This window comes from Euprymna scolopes, chromosome 2 (genome assembly GCF_053919585.1).
Source record: "Euprymna scolopes isolate OS-2025 chromosome 2, ASM5391958v1, whole genome shotgun sequence".
Lineage (NCBI taxonomy): Eukaryota > Metazoa > Mollusca > Cephalopoda > Sepiida > Sepiolidae > Euprymna > Euprymna scolopes.
In genome coordinates this window covers 165,884,932-165,903,807 of record NC_136483.1, presented here as the reverse complement: position 1 = coordinate 165,903,807, position 18,876 = coordinate 165,884,932, and the positions used below count along the sequence as shown (strand labels likewise).

At 31.8% G+C, this 18,876-nt stretch overlaps 1 protein-coding gene across 1 annotated transcript in view; it reads left to right on the top strand.

Moving 5' to 3' along the window:
- Window positions 1–18,876, top strand: part of LOC145298611 (uncharacterized) — a 114,885-nt gene that overhangs the window by 51,909 nt on the left and 44,100 nt on the right. The window contains exons 11-15 of the mRNA XM_080144332.1: window positions 1,228–1,339; window positions 3,456–3,523; window positions 13,654–13,825; window positions 15,518–15,654; window positions 17,782–17,859. Of these exons, the coding sequence (XP_080000458.1) occupies window positions 1,228–1,339; window positions 3,456–3,523; window positions 13,654–13,825; window positions 15,518–15,654; window positions 17,782–17,859 (567 nt within the window). The remainder of the gene's footprint in view (window positions 1–1,227; window positions 1,340–3,455; window positions 3,524–13,653; window positions 13,826–15,517; window positions 15,655–17,781; window positions 17,860–18,876) is intronic.

Here is an 18,876-nt window from a genome sequence, read left to right as displayed (position 1 = left end):
TATCCAATCAAATTTAACCCTGCGCATATGTATCCAAACATAACGTATGAAATGTAAACATTGAAAAAACTGTTTCCCTTTTTGCTCTCATCATTTTTTACCGTTTTTCATTTTTAACTTGGAGCATAAAAACATTGAACGCATAAAAGGAAAACATCATTAACATCCTTGGAATACTTATTCTATTCTCTTTCCAGAAATGTAATTCTTTTAAAAATTGACCAACAAATAAAAAAGATATGACTTGTTGAAGCACATTAGGTATGTAACATTGCCGATGTCTATGAAAATACAGCATACACTTGTAATGCTAGTCAGTCAGACAGAGAGTTGAGTCAGTCAGTTGGAAGTCAGTGGTCAGCTGACTCTTTGGAAGCGAAGGGTAGAAGATTAATCATGTAGATCCAAATTTGAATTCCTGACGTCATCAGCATTTGACCGGTCCAATGAATAAAGAATCCTCATTGTGTTTTTGTAACTGTTGTCATGTGTCATCTTCCAACACTCAAAAGGTAATATGTTAATCATCTTGTAATGAACATTGTGTAACACTTACAAGATTATGTATCTCCCTTCTTCTGCGTTAAGAACTTGTATACATCTCCAGCCAGTATATATATGAAGTTCCGAAGCATCTCAGAATTGTAACTGTATAAATGTCTTCTCTGTCCTCTCTCCCTCATCATTGTTATATATGTCCCCGTCACCTCTCTTCAATATGAGTCCCCTGCTATACAACAATAGAGATAACTGATATTCTGAGAAGTAGAAAGAGCAATGGATCTAATCTATGAACTTCAAGAATAATTTGACGAGAAAGAAAGACCATGAATTTTTAGAATCAGTTATTTGTTGAGAGCAAAAACCATTCATGAAAATCGCAGGAAGAAAGGGGACATACCTACATTTGAAAGATATGAGCTGCGTCTTACCAGGAAGGAAACAAGATATTTCTTACTCCAATCCATAACTGTACCCAGGTCAACTTCTAGATTAGCTGCATATTTAAAGAGATCTGAGGGAGATGGGTGAGAAGCAACACCAGAATTGATGTTGATTTTCCAAACACAATTCTCTGGAAAATCATTGATATAAAAAAGAAACCGTCAGATGTTAGGTAGACTTGACCCATCTTATTGCCTATTATGTTCCAGGGTTTTATTATTTTAATATTTGCGTTCACTTTCGATTTTATCATCTCTATTTCTGATGCTGCTTATATTGTAGGAACGATGTACAAACATAAATAAAGAGACAATGGATAAACTACACAACCTCCAGAGAGAATGGGTCGATAAACGGTATCAGCAACCAACCACCACATATACACAGCTTACGGGTAAGTTATTTTTTGTTATGCATCTTTAGGGGTCATTTATTTTAATTAATATTAGGATACTAACATTTACTACAAATTAGTGATGGGATGATCCCAATACTTTTCCCAATTCTGATACAATTACTGATTTTGATTCTTTATAGATCTCTTTATATTTAACTATAAAACTGTTTTTTTTGTTTTCAGTTACCGTAAAAACATGCGTAAAATGTGCAGATATTTTCCCAAATGTAAAAATACTATTGTATGGGGGGGATTTATCGATTTTAGCTTTAATTGTAGTTTAAAAATCAATAAATATTTATTATTTTTGTTATTACTACCAGCAGTGGAAGACTTTGCTTTTAACAAAATCAAATATAAAAGACAAAAGAATCGTTTTTGGCATTGGAAACAAATATTAGCATGTAAACATATACTTTGCGAAATGATACTAAAATATATGATATATCTTACATATTCAATTGGCTGTATTGTCTTTGCTCAAGTTAGATACTGAGCAAAAATAAAATGGCATAATTATAATAGCTAAAAACTCCAACGTAATTATTTCATCTACAATCGAGGATTGTCAACCACTGATCTTACATTGTAAATGAAATAAATTATTACATTTGACTGATGTGTTGTTTTGAGTTATTTTTTGATTCTAATATATATATATATATATATATATATATATATATATATATATATATATATGTGTAGTCATCCACAGTTGTATCACAACTTATCAGTGCAGCTAGACATACCTTTCCCCAGCTGTGGATCGAACCTACAACCGTCACATTGACAGTCAGCAGCGCTAACCATCAGACCACGAATCAGTGCCGTAAATATTTCTCCTCGAGTGTGTATTAAATCCACACCCACGCGTCGCAACAGTGCTCAAGCCATCAGTTTGTTTACAAACAAATTAATAGTGGGTTTCGCTTAATTGCTTAAATATGTGTTGGGTGAAAATATATTTACAAAGTGCTCAACCCAAAGAGGAGGGCTTTAATAGTCATATATATATATGTATATGTATAAAATAAAAATTACAATTAAATTTACCAAAATGATCCAAGATGGTAAAACTAAAGTATATTATAAATATTAAAAATTAATATTTATAAAGTAATCTCAACCAGATGTAAAATCTAGATAAAACCAAATAGGAGATAGAGCTTATAATAAGAGCAAATAGTTAATAAAACATGTTAAAAGCACTTTGAAAAAGAGTTAAAAACATATTTAATCTGAAAAGGAAATAAGTGGATAGTCCTTAATCTGCGGAGTTTCAAAGAAATACTTTCCTTACCCCTCTCTCTATCTCTTTCTCCCCTCACCCCCTATATTCATATCCATGTCTAGCTGAATTTCTTAAACTCCCCCTAAGCCCTACAACTGTCTAATATTTATTAAACCTTAAAACTTAACTGTTGTCGATCTCCGACCCCCCCCCTTTTTTCTCTCTTTTCTTCCCCTTTTTTTTTTCTCATGTTACTTCTAATATCATTTTTCCAATCATAATGACAATTTCTGTAATGTCTGAAGTTACTGGATCGTTAATACGATTCAGTAGCCGAAACATGTGTAACTAAGCAGATAATAAATAAAACATATGTATGTATATATATATACACGTTATACATTTTATATTCAATTTCTTATATAGTTTTGGAATCTACTTTAAAAACATCAAAATGGTGGGTCATTGCCTTATTCAATTGTCTAAATTATACATTTAATATTGAATATATAGTTTTAGATTTGTCCTATTAATCTATTTTGATTAATTTGATATGGCTTAAAACCATCAAAATGGCGGATAATTGGCTTCTTTAATTGTCTAAATATTTTATTTTGATCACTATCTTGTTTAATCATTTTTATTACCAAAGTATAAACTGGGAGTATAAAATCTATCAATTGATGGAATATATATATATATATATATATATATTTTATTGTACAGAATAAACTCCTAAACTAATGAACCGATCATTATAAATTTTCTAGTAGATATTTTATATATATATATATATATATATATCAGTAGTTTGTTTTAGTTTCTTTGTTTTATGACATATCAAGCTTTGTTTTCAATAGTTTTATGTTATTTCCATTTTAGACCCTTTTCTGGACAGTTATTGGCAGTTGGAATCTCTCTGGCAGAATACCGTCAACTGCGATGAACAGGTAACTTGATCAGCTTGTTATACACATATTTTTTTGTTTTTCACTTTACTAATAACGTTTAATTACCTGCTCACCATTTTGAATTTTTTTTTTTTTTTTTTTTTTTTTTACATTAATAATGTTTAATAACCCGAAGGGTTTGTTAGGACAACCTGGCATGAAGATATTTCACTCTGCAAGTAAACCTTGATGAAATATTCAAAATAACATGGTATTCAAAAATCAAATAAGATCCTCTTCCCTGACACAGTTATGCACTGGCTTGCATGTGGAATGGTGCACCTTCTAGTAACGGCACTTAGTGGGATGCTTCACCAGACCAGATGAATTCTTTTCCAGGAATTCAGCAATTAAAAAAAATCACAATAAAGATAAACTACAGCATAATTTAGAAGGGAAGAAAAGCATGAGTATTCTTAACTTTTTAAAAATCTTTCTCTCTCTCTCTCTCTCTCTCTCTCTCTATATATATATATATATATATATATATATATATATATATATATATATACTAGCATGGGTGCTCGGCGTTGCCCGGGAGTGAGATGTATGCTGAGCAAAAAAAGCAAACAAAAAAACGGTCAATTTTTTAAAACTTTGACCCCTTAACATTTATTGTTTAGGGCTCAAATCAAGTTATTAAGTTAGATCCATGTCTAAGGAACCTATCTCTAAAATTTCAAGTGTTTAGACCCAAAATTGTCGGAGGAGTTTGGTAGAGTTCTCAATGGTCAAATCGTTGAACTTTGACCCCTTAACAGCCAAATTTCTGGCCGAAACCGATCACATAGATTTTCCCAAATCTCAGTAGCCTGTATATCAAATTTCGAGTCTGTAGACTGAAAATTAACACAGTTATTGCAAAGGAAAATGTACATGTATATATTCGAATTAAGAATTTATTGTTTGACAAAAGGAATATATAGAAGGGGTTATGTTGATTTCCTTAATCCATGGATTTTCAATAAAGGCTCATATCATCAGAGGAAATGAAATGCGGTTAGCAAAATGTTGATAATAGTTTTTTAAGTGGTGAATGATAATTATATGGAAATAATCTATATATATATATATATCAACTAGTTAACTACATGCATGTGTGGCATGTTTTATTTATGCGTTTTTAAACTGATACGTTCATCTTTTTTGTGATGTTTCGTCATTCTCAGTTTAATGTTTGTTTGACACCTATTAGAAATTGACTTCCTAAAATACCTATTTCGAGGCAGGTATTTATTTATCCCTTTTTATCTCAAATTTTTCCTTTTCACTGTTCTTTTGCCTTCCTCTACCAACTGACTTTGTTATACATCTACTACCCCCAAACTATCCCATTCTTTCTTTTAGTGTAACCAAACCAACAAAGTCTCCTTTGCTGCCTACACTTCTCTATATTAGTCCAGATTTAATCTTCTCTTAATTTGAAAAGTATGCAACTACAACAATAAACATTGTAATAATTTATTAACAATTAGGGGAAATTCTGACAAGAAGTAAACGATGTTAAAAAAAGAAAAACCTGCATAATGCACATGCTTGTGATGTGATGGAAATATCCTATTCCAAAAATCACATAAATTGATCAAGAAGTTTTACTTTTTAAATAAGAAAATCAAATTCTATGCATATACAAGATTTGACCATTTCACTCGCTATTTTGAAAAATATCTCCAGAAACAAAAGGAGAATAACTCGACAATACTTCATACTAGATTTATGCTGTAGTGGCTACAAACTCCCATTAATCACTTAAAATGATTTTGTTTTAAAAAAATAAAATTTCTGGATCAATTTACGTGGTTTTTGGAATATGATATTTTCATTTTCACAGGTACGTACATTATACAGATTTTTCTCTATTTTTGTTTTTTTAAGCAGAATTCAGCAACTAAAATATATCTGGCTCTCTTTTTATGCCTGTCTCAATAAAGGGAGAGAATTATCTCTTGATTTATAATGAGTTGTTTCCCCTGCGTTTACAGTATTCGGCGTCTTAATAGATTTTTAAGTGTAATTTTTGTGATCCCTCAAATTAGAACTTCAATAAGAAAAAATATATTGAGTTTTATATTAATTTAAAAGGTTGGAGAAAGAAATGCAATGACAAAAATACTTAATTTTCAGGGCATGTCTATAACTCTCCTCCCATAAGAAAAAACAAGAAAAAAGAAAAATCTTTAATGGTGTACATGACAGAAAGAAAATATTGTGCACCAAAAATCATGTAAATTGATCAAGTATTTTTATTTTTATAAATAAAATCATTTTTAAGCCATTAATGGGAATTTGTAGCCATTACAATAATGTATAGGGTTAATTTTAAACTTTATTTCTTAGGCGCTATTTTTAACGAGAGTAAACGAGTGATGAATTTGTGTTTTTCTAATGCCCCCCCACCCTCTCATTTTCATGATGTTATGGATGGCTTTCTAAAATTTTGTTTGATTTATGTTGAATTATCTCCCTTGTTCTTCAAACTATTTGCAAAATGGCATCGAGAGATTGTCAGTAGTCATTTAGCTATAAATATTTTTTTTTTTATATATAAATAAAACAGAAGATGTATGTATGTGTGTGTCTGCAAATATTTAACCAATAAACTCTTGAACTATTGGGCATATAACACTAAAAACAACAGGTAATCATTCACCAGGGATGGTTTATAATGAGTAAAATCTTTGTTTGGATGAATAATGTATATAGATATATGTCGGCAATTGAAGCGCAAAATGTTTATTTCAACTTGCCAACATTTCTGTTACTTTTCTGCATATGCAAATTCATTCATAGCTTGAAGTGGGCTAATTTTAAGTATTTCTTATCTATCTGGTGATAGCTCAAACAGTAGGGAACGTGGTTGGAGTGCTAAATGTTTTGGTTTAAACACTAGCTGATGGCGCCCAAGTCATTTTCTTTTTAATCTTTTGAAATTAGTACTGTATATTAGGTACAATATTCAACTGAGAATTGGCTCTGTAATAATAAATACAAAATCTGAATTAATTAATATATATTAAGCATATTTTGCTACTGGTCAAGACAGGACGTTTCATTCCCCACCTGCTAATTTAAAATAAAACTGCCTGATAAATTTGTGATCTTTTTTCCATCACAGGTATGTACATCATGAAGAGTTTTCTTTAATTTTGTTTTCCATAAAGAAGGGGGTTGGACTTGCACCTGATTTTCTTAATATAAAATAATGAAGAAGCAGATACGTCGAAGATGGAGTACTGTGGTTACATCTGGAGAGGTGCTGCTCACAGCACTTTTTTGTAAACTTGACAAAGTACACAATTGACTTTGACATCTAGTGGGAGAGATGATCTCTTCTTTTCAGCCCTCTTCTCACAGCAGCAGACCTTAATAGATTTTCCCTTATCGTATTATTTCCATGGAAGATGCTCAACTGAACCAATCTTTGGTTCCTCCTTGTAAGAGATTTGTAACAAGAATTGTCTAATTACCACTACAAAGAATTTTCCTTTCTTCTTCCATTTGCCCAACATGGAATTTGAACAGAGTTTCTTTTTAAGAACTTCCCTTTTATGGAACACATTAATATGGGACTGTTTCTCTGCAGATTATTCTAGTGATACCAGATCAGGCTGTTTAAAAGATACTGGTTTCCTGGCCAAAAATGCACCAAACATTAATGCTATTGTTTTTATTTTCTTTCAATTTGCAAAACTCAATCTAATAGGTCCCGCTTTGTCAACTAAGCTCCAACCCCTGTCCCATCGCCACAATGTTGCATATCTGTGCCTGTTTTATAAGTATTTTAATGGAATGTGCTCTGATGAACTCATTGCACTTGTGCCTCCTCGACATACATATCCTCGACAAACCTGCTTAGCAACAAAATCTCACCCCTTCATTGTTGAGGTCCCTAAATGCCAGAAAGCTTTCTACTCTAATAGTTTCTTCCCTTGAACAATTAGACTTTGGAGTTTCCTTCCTGCTATCTGCTTCCCTTACTATACTGATATGTTGAAGTTTTAATATAATGTAAACCAACATCTTGTTAATCTTTTTTTGCCAAGGTCTCAAATAATAGCCCCTTACGTCCAAGTTTGGAGTTAACATGAGTGTAAAAAAAAAAAAAGCTAAAAACAATAATTTTGCTCTACAAAACAACCGAACCAAATACCATGAGTAAATGTTTGAATTTATAAAGAACTTGAACCATAAAAACTTCTACCAAAATGATTGGATTTGGCCTACATAGCCGAAAAAGTGTTGATATACCGTAAAACAAAAAAAACAAAACAAAAAAAAACTCCAAACCAACCACCATGGAGGTCAGAAGAAATAATATATTTCCTAAAACATGCTAGTCTTCTTAACAAAATATAACAAATAAAACAAAATAAAAACAGCTATAAAAACAAAAACATTTTCTTGACATTAAATGATCCAGAGATTGAAAATCTGTTTAACAAATCAAACTCAGTCACTTCCGGCAGATTACAACATGATAGTCTTCAAGTCCGATGTCAATAAATCCTTGTCATACTGAACAACCGAGCCCTAGAAAAGTTTCAATCAAATGCAAAGAAACAAAAAAAAAATCAACCAACCCCCTAAAAAAATGAAAATAGCAGCACATACTTGTGTGAGCACAAAAAAAAAAAAATAGCCGCAATAGCCAGGCTCAAACCTGTAATGCTAAAAGGAAAAGGAGGTAAAAAAAAAAAAAAAATGGAAACACTTTAGTCGCCGTGCCCACCGCGACTTACGATGTTGAGGGCGTTCAAAATAAGTTTAGTCATTGCAAGGCGTATGATGACTTTGCAAAAATGTTGATGCAAAAAGTGACCCCTCTTTGTAATAAACTGCCCAGTTGGCGGTCAAAGAATGAATGTTTGGGCCAATTTTTTAGATATTTGTCAGCCATGAGACTGATCTTTCTAACGATACCAATTTTGTCAGTGTTGGACATGTGTGTCGAAAGTTTTAGGGAGACATACATACATTCACACACGCTAACAGACAGGGGAGATTTATATAATAGACTAGCGCGGTACCCAGCGTTGCCTGGGTGTGGTAAGATGTGTGGTAGGGAGTAGAATCAAAACAATAATAAAATATTAAACAAAAAAAAAATGGCATAAATAACCCTGTTTAAAAAATCGAAAAAACAAAAAAAAAAAAACAGTGAACGTGATGGAAAATAAAGAATAAGTGAACGACTTTTTCCCTTTCTGCTTCCCCGACTATGCTAACATGCAGAAATTTAAATGTAATGTGAACAAACATATGACTGCTCAAATCTTCAAAGTTCCGTTAGACATAATCTCTACTATTATATAAAATGAACATTGTGTGTGAGTTCGTTCCCTATAGACTCGAAAACGGCTGGGCTGATTTTTATGAAATTTTACACAGAGGTACTTTATGTTCTTGGCAGTGTTCTTGGATAGGTTTTTTATCGGAATGTCTTCGATAAGTATTGATAATCGAAATAATTCCATAAATGAAGGAACCATCGATTTTGACCAAAGTTAACGACTTACACAGCCTAACATCACAAGTGCATTTGAGACCTTTTATTACTGCACAAGCAGAAAAACCCGCTATATAAAATCAACAATAGATTCTTTGATATGTTTCTGTTTAAAGCACAATTGCATCATGATACTTGACTTTTGCATTTTAAACTTAATTTCAAGCCATTATTACAGCCCAAGAAGTAAGGCGAGGCATATAAAATCAACAGTATGTTGCGATGACAGGGGTGCGTTCGAAATGAACATTTCTGTTTAGAGCACAACTGAACCATGATACTTGACTTTTGCATTAAATTTTTTAAAATTCAAGCCATTATATATAAAAAATATTCCATAAAATTAACAGTAGGTTCTCTACAATGCAATGTGGACTACAATTTATTGTGGATTAAGTCACCATCGTGAGGCACGTGAAGCTTCCTCCAAGTGAACTACGATGGGTCCTCAACTAGAGTAGGCAATCATTCGATGTTATTGAAAAATAGATTTCACCTATTTCTATGACAATAAAAATATGAAAGTGCGAAAGGTTCGTTGATCATTATTCAATCTGGGGCAACGTCGGGTCTCCCTGCTAGTTCCAAATAATAGCCCCTTATGTGCCAGGTGACAATATGTTTTGGGGTGAAAAAGAACAAAAAAAAAAAATGATTCTGCTATGAAACTAAGCAAACTACTGTTTGGAACTTCAAAATAAGTGAAAAGAGGGTTTACATTTGAGAAAGAGACCTGCAATAGAATAGAAATAATTGAATTTTTTTTCTTTTTCTATTAATTTATGCCATAAAAATGGTTCTGTTTGGTGACATCTGATAAATAAAGTAAAGTGATGACGTTTCTGAATTTTTGAGATGAGGATTGGTTATTCGTATTATTTTGATTCATCGGACTACTGTTCTCATCTTGAGTGTGATTTTCACAACGTTCCGTGGTGCAGTGGTTAGAGTACTTGAAAAAAATCAATTGTAAAAAAGTGATATTCTCCTGAAGGTTGAAGGTTCAATCCTCAGTGTGGATGATTGAAAAAATACAATTGCGAAATACTTACGACCTCTATGGCTGATGGAACAAGAGCATGCTACCCCCGTGAAGTAAATAAAGGGTTCCGCTCAAAATTCCGTCCAAATTCACGAATTCGACAGAACCATTTTCAAGTTCGACACACCTGAAGAAAGTTGGAGGTTACATCGACTAAAACGTTGTGAAAATCACACTCAAGATGAGAACAGTAGTTTGATGAATCAAAATAAAGAGACCTGCAATAGAATAGAAATAATTGAATTTTTTTCTTTTTCTATTAATTTATTGCCATAAAAATGATTCTGTTTGGTGACATCTGATAAATAAAGTAAAGTGAGTTTCTATATCATTTCTTTGTTATTGATATCCTTCTTCCTACAAAATCAACATTTGTTTCTCGTTCATCAGCTTTTCTTGTGAATCATTGCAGCATGTTAAGAAAAATAAAAGTTCATTCTTTCCAGAAAACATTTTGTTTGTATCAAAATTTTCAAATGACTGACACCTGAAAAAAAATGGTGGGGGGGGATGTAATTCTGTTTTTATCCATTTAGAGTGTAGTAACTTGGATTTGAACAAAAAATAATATTTTGAAACAAAAAAAACAAAAACAACTCTTGAATTATAGGTAACGTAGCCATTGCAAACAAATAAAAAAAACTCTTGAATTATAGGTAACGTAGCCATTACAAACAAACAGTGGAAATAATTTTTTTTCTTTTTTAACAAATAGTTTATTACCATTACTTTCCCATCTCGAAACCACTTGAAAAGTTTCTCACTGCCACATGTCCATCTAGCTTGGCTAACTTTCCTCCTTCCTTCAACCACATGCTGGCCACAACTGGCCTGTTCTTGTCCTCAAGTTTGCACATCCATTTTATTCGACAATGACTTTGTTTTTTCTGAGCATGTCTTTTTTTCTTTTTTTCTTGTCATGCCCACTCACACACCCTTCCTAAGTTGCATATGTGCATTTTTCGGCTGCTGCTGCTGTTAATTTCTTCGCAAGCCAGCTATCCTTCGCTGCTGCTGATACCTTTCCAATATGCTCATATGCACAATGTTACATATAGAAAGGGAAGCTGTGTGTGTGTGCTCAACTAAAAGTTAAACTTTGACAATAATATTGGATTAGAAAAGAGTTAATGCGAAAAAAACAAAAAACAAACTTACAATTTAATTAAAAAAAAGGCGAAAATTTAGTGAGAAAGAAAAAAAAGAATTGCTTTTTTCATTGTGTGAATAGGAAATTCTGATGACAGGTGGCACACCTGGCTTTCGAAACTGGCGCAGGTCATTTAAGGTGAATGGACACTGCTGACTGATTGGCGGTTGAGAGACATATTCCAGAGTTTAGGAATGTTCGAATAAACTCCATTTTGAAAAAGTACATTGTTCGTCTATGTACAGTTGCTTGCCATGGATGGGAACAAAAAATAATTTGGAAAAAACAAAAAAGCAAAAGAACAGTCTTCTATTATATAAAGGGAAATTAACTGTATGCATGTGTGTATGTATGCTCAAAAACTACAGAACAAAGACCAACAATGTTGGTATATACTTGGTCAACGTGGCTCTCAATGAATTATATCTAAAAATTACAAAATAAATATTCATTCTTTGATCCTATACTGCTACAGATTTTTTGTGGTTTTTACTTTTTATGGCTTTATATTAAAGGGAAGTAACTCTGAGCTTTTTTTATCAATGAGTTATTTCTGTTATGCTTACTTATTCCTTGAGAAATCTACAGGATGTCTAAACAAGATGTGTATGTGCTCACACTTTGAATGACGATAAAACCTTTATTAATTGGTTTGGTTGTTTTGTTTCACTGCATATCAATCCTTTTCGGGTTATTTAATGCTGAATACAATTATTTTGAAAACAGTTTTTATGCTTCAAGTTCTTAATATCTTTAAATATTTATTTGTAGAGTTTGGTTTGGTTTGGTTGTTTTATGGCATATCAACCATTTTCGGGTTTTTTAATGCCGAGTCCAGTTATTTTGGAAATAGTATTCATGTTGTATCCTGTTATTTCGTAGAAGGTTTTTATTCTTCAAACTCTTTGTATCTTCAATCGCTAGTTTTTAGTGTTTGATTTGGTTGTTTTATAGTGGATTTTATCATTTTTGTTCCTTGCCCTGCAGAACATGAATGAGTTTTGCAATGAGAGAGGGAAAAGGGTTACAGTATTAATGTTTGGTACATTTGAAGTTAGGACACCAGTCAGGAAGTGGGGGAGATAGAAAGGGGAAATGGGAAGAAGGAAAATGGGGAAAAGGTGTGTTGTTGTTTTTGATTTTGGTTTTGCAGAACATAATAAAGTTTTGCAAAAGGAAGTAAGAAAAACAAAAAGTAAAAAGGTGCATTTTGTCTCAGGAACCCAATATCTTCAGACAACCTGATCTGGTAGCACCAGAAACCTTTATCAGTGAACATAGTGAAATGGAATAGCTTGAAATACAGGAGACAAATATAACTGAAGAATCATGTTTGCATATGTCAAAATTAATGACTATTATTGAACACTGAAAATGATTAAAGTGTGAGTACATTTTTTTTAGACACACTCGATGTAAAGGAGTGTGTGCGTGCATGCGTGTCCAGAGAGAGAAATGAACTGAATAGAAAAGACAGAGATGGATAGAGAGAGATAAAGAAAGGGAAGTTTTAATAGAAATATTTTACACTTTTGCTTCAGGCGATGCCGCATAGTCCTGTTAATTTCAAAAATACAAAAGCAAAATAAGTTGCAATTAAATAATTTCTTTGAACTCAACATTACACCTTCTATCCTCCCACCGAATTTTCTTCAACATTTTTCTTTATGAAAAAGGCATTTTTTTAATAAAGCCTTTTTCTACTCCGGTTGGTAAAACAACCAAAACATGTTTTAAAGGTGTGTTTGTGGTATTATTTAACTAGTCTGTTTACATGTTGATCCATTAATTCCATTTTGTCACATGCGCACAAACACATATAAGAACTTGAATGCCTACTAGACACTATCCGCGAGTGTGTCTAAGGTCTCTTTGTACAAGGGTTTGTCAGAACAATCTGGCATTAGGATACTTTTCCCTAGAAGTAAACCCTGACTAAATATTCAAAATCACGTAGTATTCGCTGCCGAAATAAGATCTCCTCACTATAACTAATTTACATTAGCTTTTATGAGGAATGGTGCATCTTTCTAAGTGATGTTACCTCAAGTAATAGCATGAAGCTGGATACTCCACCAGACTAGATAAATTCTTGTCCTGGAATCCAGTAAGACCAAGAGACCAAAATGAAAGATATACTACAACGTATAAAAATGGTTAATTGAGGAGAGGAAAATTATGTTCTCAATTTCTTTACTAATTCAGTGTTTTAAAGATAAAGAACTTAAATGGAACATTCGAATATCTATGTATCTCATATAGAGTTCAAGTTTTAGCCCCAGGTAGTAGGCCTTTTGAGAACTTAGACTGAAGTAAAATAAAACAAAAAAGTGAATTAGGTACAGTCTCATAGAATATCGAATATATGGATAAAATATTACATTAAACTTGAAAACTGGCATCTCATCCTGTTGAATGATTATCCTTTTCAGGTACTTGATCCCTTCCCGTCTGGAGGCTCCACAGAAGACAGCGTCCGTCAACTGCTGAATCCTTCATATTGTCTTCCTCCAGAAACAAGACAGATCCAGATGATGATCTTGGCTTCCCAACAGCCAAGCCTTGTTCTTAACAGCTTCAAAAACATCCTGGATCTAGAAGCAGGTGAGATTCCGAAACATAGGAACTTATTTTTTCATTGAAGGGCAGAAGGAAGGAGAGACGGGGAATTTTAAAATGGACAAAATTTGCTCAAATTTTTAGAATCATGATTTTATGTATTAAGTATTTTCAAGGTTCATGTTTCTTCAAGAACACTTTTACAAATTTTATGAGGTTTAACTATAAATACTTGAAGATTCTTGTCCAGAATTCTCCCTAAACGAAAATAAAGAAAAACCTGTCTCATGTACATATCCACAGCAAAGCAAAAATATCATATTCCAAAAAGCATATATATTGATGAAGAAGTTTTATTTTTAAATAAGAAAATCAAATTTTATGAGTAACTGAAAAAGTAGCCACCTTGTCCACCATTTTGAAAAACAATCTAAAAAAAAAAATACTAACGGAGATAACTAAATAATTCAAACTTGTGTGATTTATGTTGTAATGCCTACGAATTTTCATTATTCACTTAAAAATGGTTTTCTTTATAAAAATAAAACTACTTGATCAATTTACATGACTTTCTGGAATATGATATTTCTGTTTAGTCATGGGTATGTACACCATACAGATTTTTCTTTATTTTTGTTTTTGATTTAAAGTAGGTTCTTGTTCAGAATTCCCCCTGTATTTTGTTAATATAAGAACCTACATTAAATCAAAAACCTCGAATTGTTTGAAAATACAGCTCCCAAGTTCTTCTCATATTTGATAATAGCTATTGCTTTAATAACACTGCAAGAATGATCAATAGACGGAATATGAAGTTTAATAGATTTATTAAACAAATTTACGAGTCGGATGATGACTTAGAATGCGGAAGGATGAGGTTTTGATGATGGGAAAAAGTTATAGCCCATTGACTTAGAATTGATGGTTCAGTATTGTTAAAGTTGTGCTCATTATTGTATTTAGTACAAATCCCTATTAATCTTTAAGTATGCATTGAACAGATACCATAACACTTAGTATGCTGCATATATTCATAACAAAGGTCCATACAAAATTCCAGCCAGAACAATCGAGTAGTTTCTGAAAAAAAAAAAATGGAATAGACAGACTGAAGAAAATCATATATAGCGGACAAATTTTTCTTTGATAACTAAATATTTTCGTTTATTAACCAAATAGAAAAGTTACTAGCCAAATCGACATGAATTTTGGAATATGACATCTTCGTTCCATGACGAGTATATACTTCATAAAGATTTTTTTTTTTTTTTGTATTTTTTTTATAAATCAATGTAATTCTAAATATGCACTAGATTTTATGTTGAGACTTGACGGTATAAACATTCAAATTTTTTCAGATGTTTTTTTAAACAACCTTCATTAAAAAAAAAAAAGTATATTGTTTATTGTTTAAATAATTTGACTTAGATCATTTTATTAAAAAAAAAAGGTTGAAAGAACATTTTTCATTCACTAATGAGTTTTGGAAGATTATCTATAAAAAAACAAAAAAACACTATCTCCAAAAAATAAGCATTTCATTATTTCTAGTCGCCACTTTGAAAAAATCACTCACAAATGCGACTCTTTCCCTAGCAACGTAAAGCCCCATATACATTATATTTGGTGTTCTAAATTCTTTAAATAACCTGATTTTTACTGCTTTTGTGGTTTCTTTTAAATTTTATAAAAGGTTTTTTTTTTAATTCCCTCTACATTTATTTTTCTGACTTTTAGATGTCAATGACCAAAGCCTTCCAATGTGGCAGTTTATTCTTGGTCTTGATCATAACGATGCCGATAAAATTAACATCAATCTCCACTTGTTTGAAACTTTATGCCAATTATTCTTCATTGAAGACCCTCAATATCTGGTAAGTTCTCATCTGTCACACATGGGTTTAATATTCTTTTATTTTGTACAATTTTAAGGTTAATGTAGTTTGATTGAAGCATTGTCTAATGTGTATATAAGGAAAATTTATAGCAGAGGTGTAACATTATATATGTGTGTGTGTGTATATATATATATATATATATATGTGTGTGTATATATATATGTGTGTATATATGTGTGTGTGTGTGTGTAGATATATATATGTGTGTGTGTGTGTGTGTAGATATGTGTGTGTGTAGATATATATGTGTGTGTGTGTGTGCAGATATATATATATGTGTGTGTGTGTATGTAGATATATATATGTGTGTGTGTAGAGAAATAAAAAAGAACAGACCGTATTATGTGTTCATCAACGTTTCATCTTTATTTCAAAGTCTCAAAATAAAGACGAAACGTTGATGAACACATAATACAGTTTGTTGCTTTTTATTTCTCTATTTCGTCGGAATAATATTTCCATTATTTTCATCATGTGTGTGTGTGTGTATATGTAGAGATATATATATGTGTGTGTGTGTATACATATATATATATATATATATATATATATATATATAATTATTTACTATAATAATTAAATACCTACAGACACTAGTGTTTCATCCTTTCGGAAATCTTCAGTGCAGGGTGTTACGATTAACACCAATTGACAAATTCGAACCCGGCAACACAAGCCATCTCTGGCTTCATTAGCAGCAAAGACCGTATCCATTCGGCTACCATTAACCGCATGAAATAACGTTGAAATTAAACATTTTATTTTAAAATGTTTTTTACCTCAGTCACAGTGATCTAATCATTATATGAAGATCTACGCATAAGAGCTAAATTGACCGACTTTATTTCAACTGAAAGTGCTCAACGATAAGAAACGAGTTTCTTAAAGAGGCTGACATAATTATTTACTATAATAATTAAATACCTACAGACACTAGTGTTTCATCCTTTTGGGAATCTTTAGTGCAGAGTGTCACGATTAACACCATATATTTGTCTAAGGAATATAAGAATAAACTTCTCTGTTTGTGTTTGGAGCAGTTTCTACCATACTACTCTATCAATTTTTGGTCCTAAGATTTGAAACTTGATATATAGGGGATTTGGACCTGTCGAACAAATTCAGTTATTTAGCAGGTAAAAATAACTGCTAAGGTGTCAAATTTTTTTTAAATGATACATGGCAGGCATAAGTCAGTTAAACGTGTTATTTCTATGAATGCACAAATATACATTTATATGCTTAACAACATTAATTTTTAAGGTTTGAATATGCATACTTAGCTCAGATGATAATGGATAATGCTGTAGATCTATCTGTTCTGGTTTCAATTCTAGCTGATGGCATCCAAGTCATTTATTTTTTTCAACTTTTGAAATCGTTACTGTATATTGGGTATAATAATAAATACGAAATCTGCATAAATTAAAATGTATTTAAGCATATGTTACAACTGGACAATGCCAGGCATCCTGCTAGATAAGACATATAATGGTAAAATAAGCTATGCCGATTCAGCCTTATTAATACAATGTATATGTGTTTTTTTTAATATTTTATGCTTGAATTGAGTTCTTGCATGTGTCAGCATGGTCAGATTGAACTTCTGTGCACATGCTAAAAGTTCTATATAAAATGAAGACTTCGTTGATCTGAACATTTTCATAAAAAGTGAAGATTTAAAATTAAAAACAAGATTTTGTCACTTTTTTTGAAGATGTTCATTAATCCAAATGAAACTGGTAAAGCTCTTGGTTTTGATGATTTGTTCCTGTATTTGATTTGTTTTTCATTTTGAATTTTTCGCACATCCTGTCTCCACAGCACTTCATTATATGATGTATCAATTATTTTATTCTCATCTTAGGTTATGTAGTTTAAACTCTGACCTGGCTAGAGATGAAGATCAGGGCAGAAATAAGTTTGGAAGTCAATTTCTAAAAACCGTCCAACATATGCCAGCATGTTTAAGAGACATTAAATCAATGATGATGATTATATCTAATTGAACATTAATAATTTTTTTATTAAAATAAAAAAGAAAATTCTTCTTTGTTTGCAACAGTTGTAATTTCTTCTCTTTCTGGTTCACTCCTCCTTCAGGTGGTATTTGTCGACAAAGCTCAACTTGCCTACAAATTTAATGTTGGAGTTGCAGCCTTCACGAGAGAAAGGAATGTGGTAAGTGTTTAATGCTTAATTTTATGATCTGCACAAGTTTCTTGTTTGTGTTGCGTTATTATAATGCAGTTGTTCCCCCCAACTTTTTTACATGACGGCAGACTATTGAGTTTTTAAAATTTTCGCAACCTACTTACAGTAGAACCCCGGAATATGGCATTAAAAGTTTGTAACAAAATACAGTACAATATATAATACACATGTACATAACATAACACCATATGGTGGGACAAATACCATAACCAGGGGCTGGGAAACATTCTTTCCACATTGTAACCTGAAAAAAAGCGTATCCTAGAGCCACTGTATCCCAGAATTCTACTGTATCACAAAAATTAAATATTTTCAACCAGTAAAGCCTTCTTTGCAATAAAATAATAAAAACAAAGGTTATATCTGGAGAATTTTTATTCACATAAATCAACATATCTTATATTGAATATATCAGGTATAAAATAATAATGGTAAATGTAAGTGGGTCAGTTATGCCTGGTGTTTTTTAGCTACTGCAGCAATATGTAAACAAATGTCTTAACTCATTTTCAATATTTTTAAGTTTCACATTTTTTATTTTTAATGTTGTTTAAGTAAGAAAATCCAGTTCACATAGGTGCAAAGTTGAGCATTGCAGTAAGATTTTGATGGCTTTTTTACTTGGAGTTGGAATTGATCTGTGTCATCCTGATTAAGAAGTTAAATGTTGTTATGAAACAAAATGAAATTAAATGGCTTTTAGCTATTATCACTTTGCGGCATGCCAGTAATCATTCTACAGTACATTAATGTGCCATGACACAATGATTGTATAGTGCAGAAGCCTGTCTTAATCAGATTGATATCAGTGATAATAATCTGCCAAGATTTCTCATTTATATACTACTACTACTACTACTATAACTGCAGTAGCATTGCTTATTATCTTGCTTGTCACTGTGCACTCCTGTAAATGAATGTATAAAAGTTGGTCTTACAGTGAGGTGTTAAGACCAACTCCTGTATTTTATTTATTTATTTAAA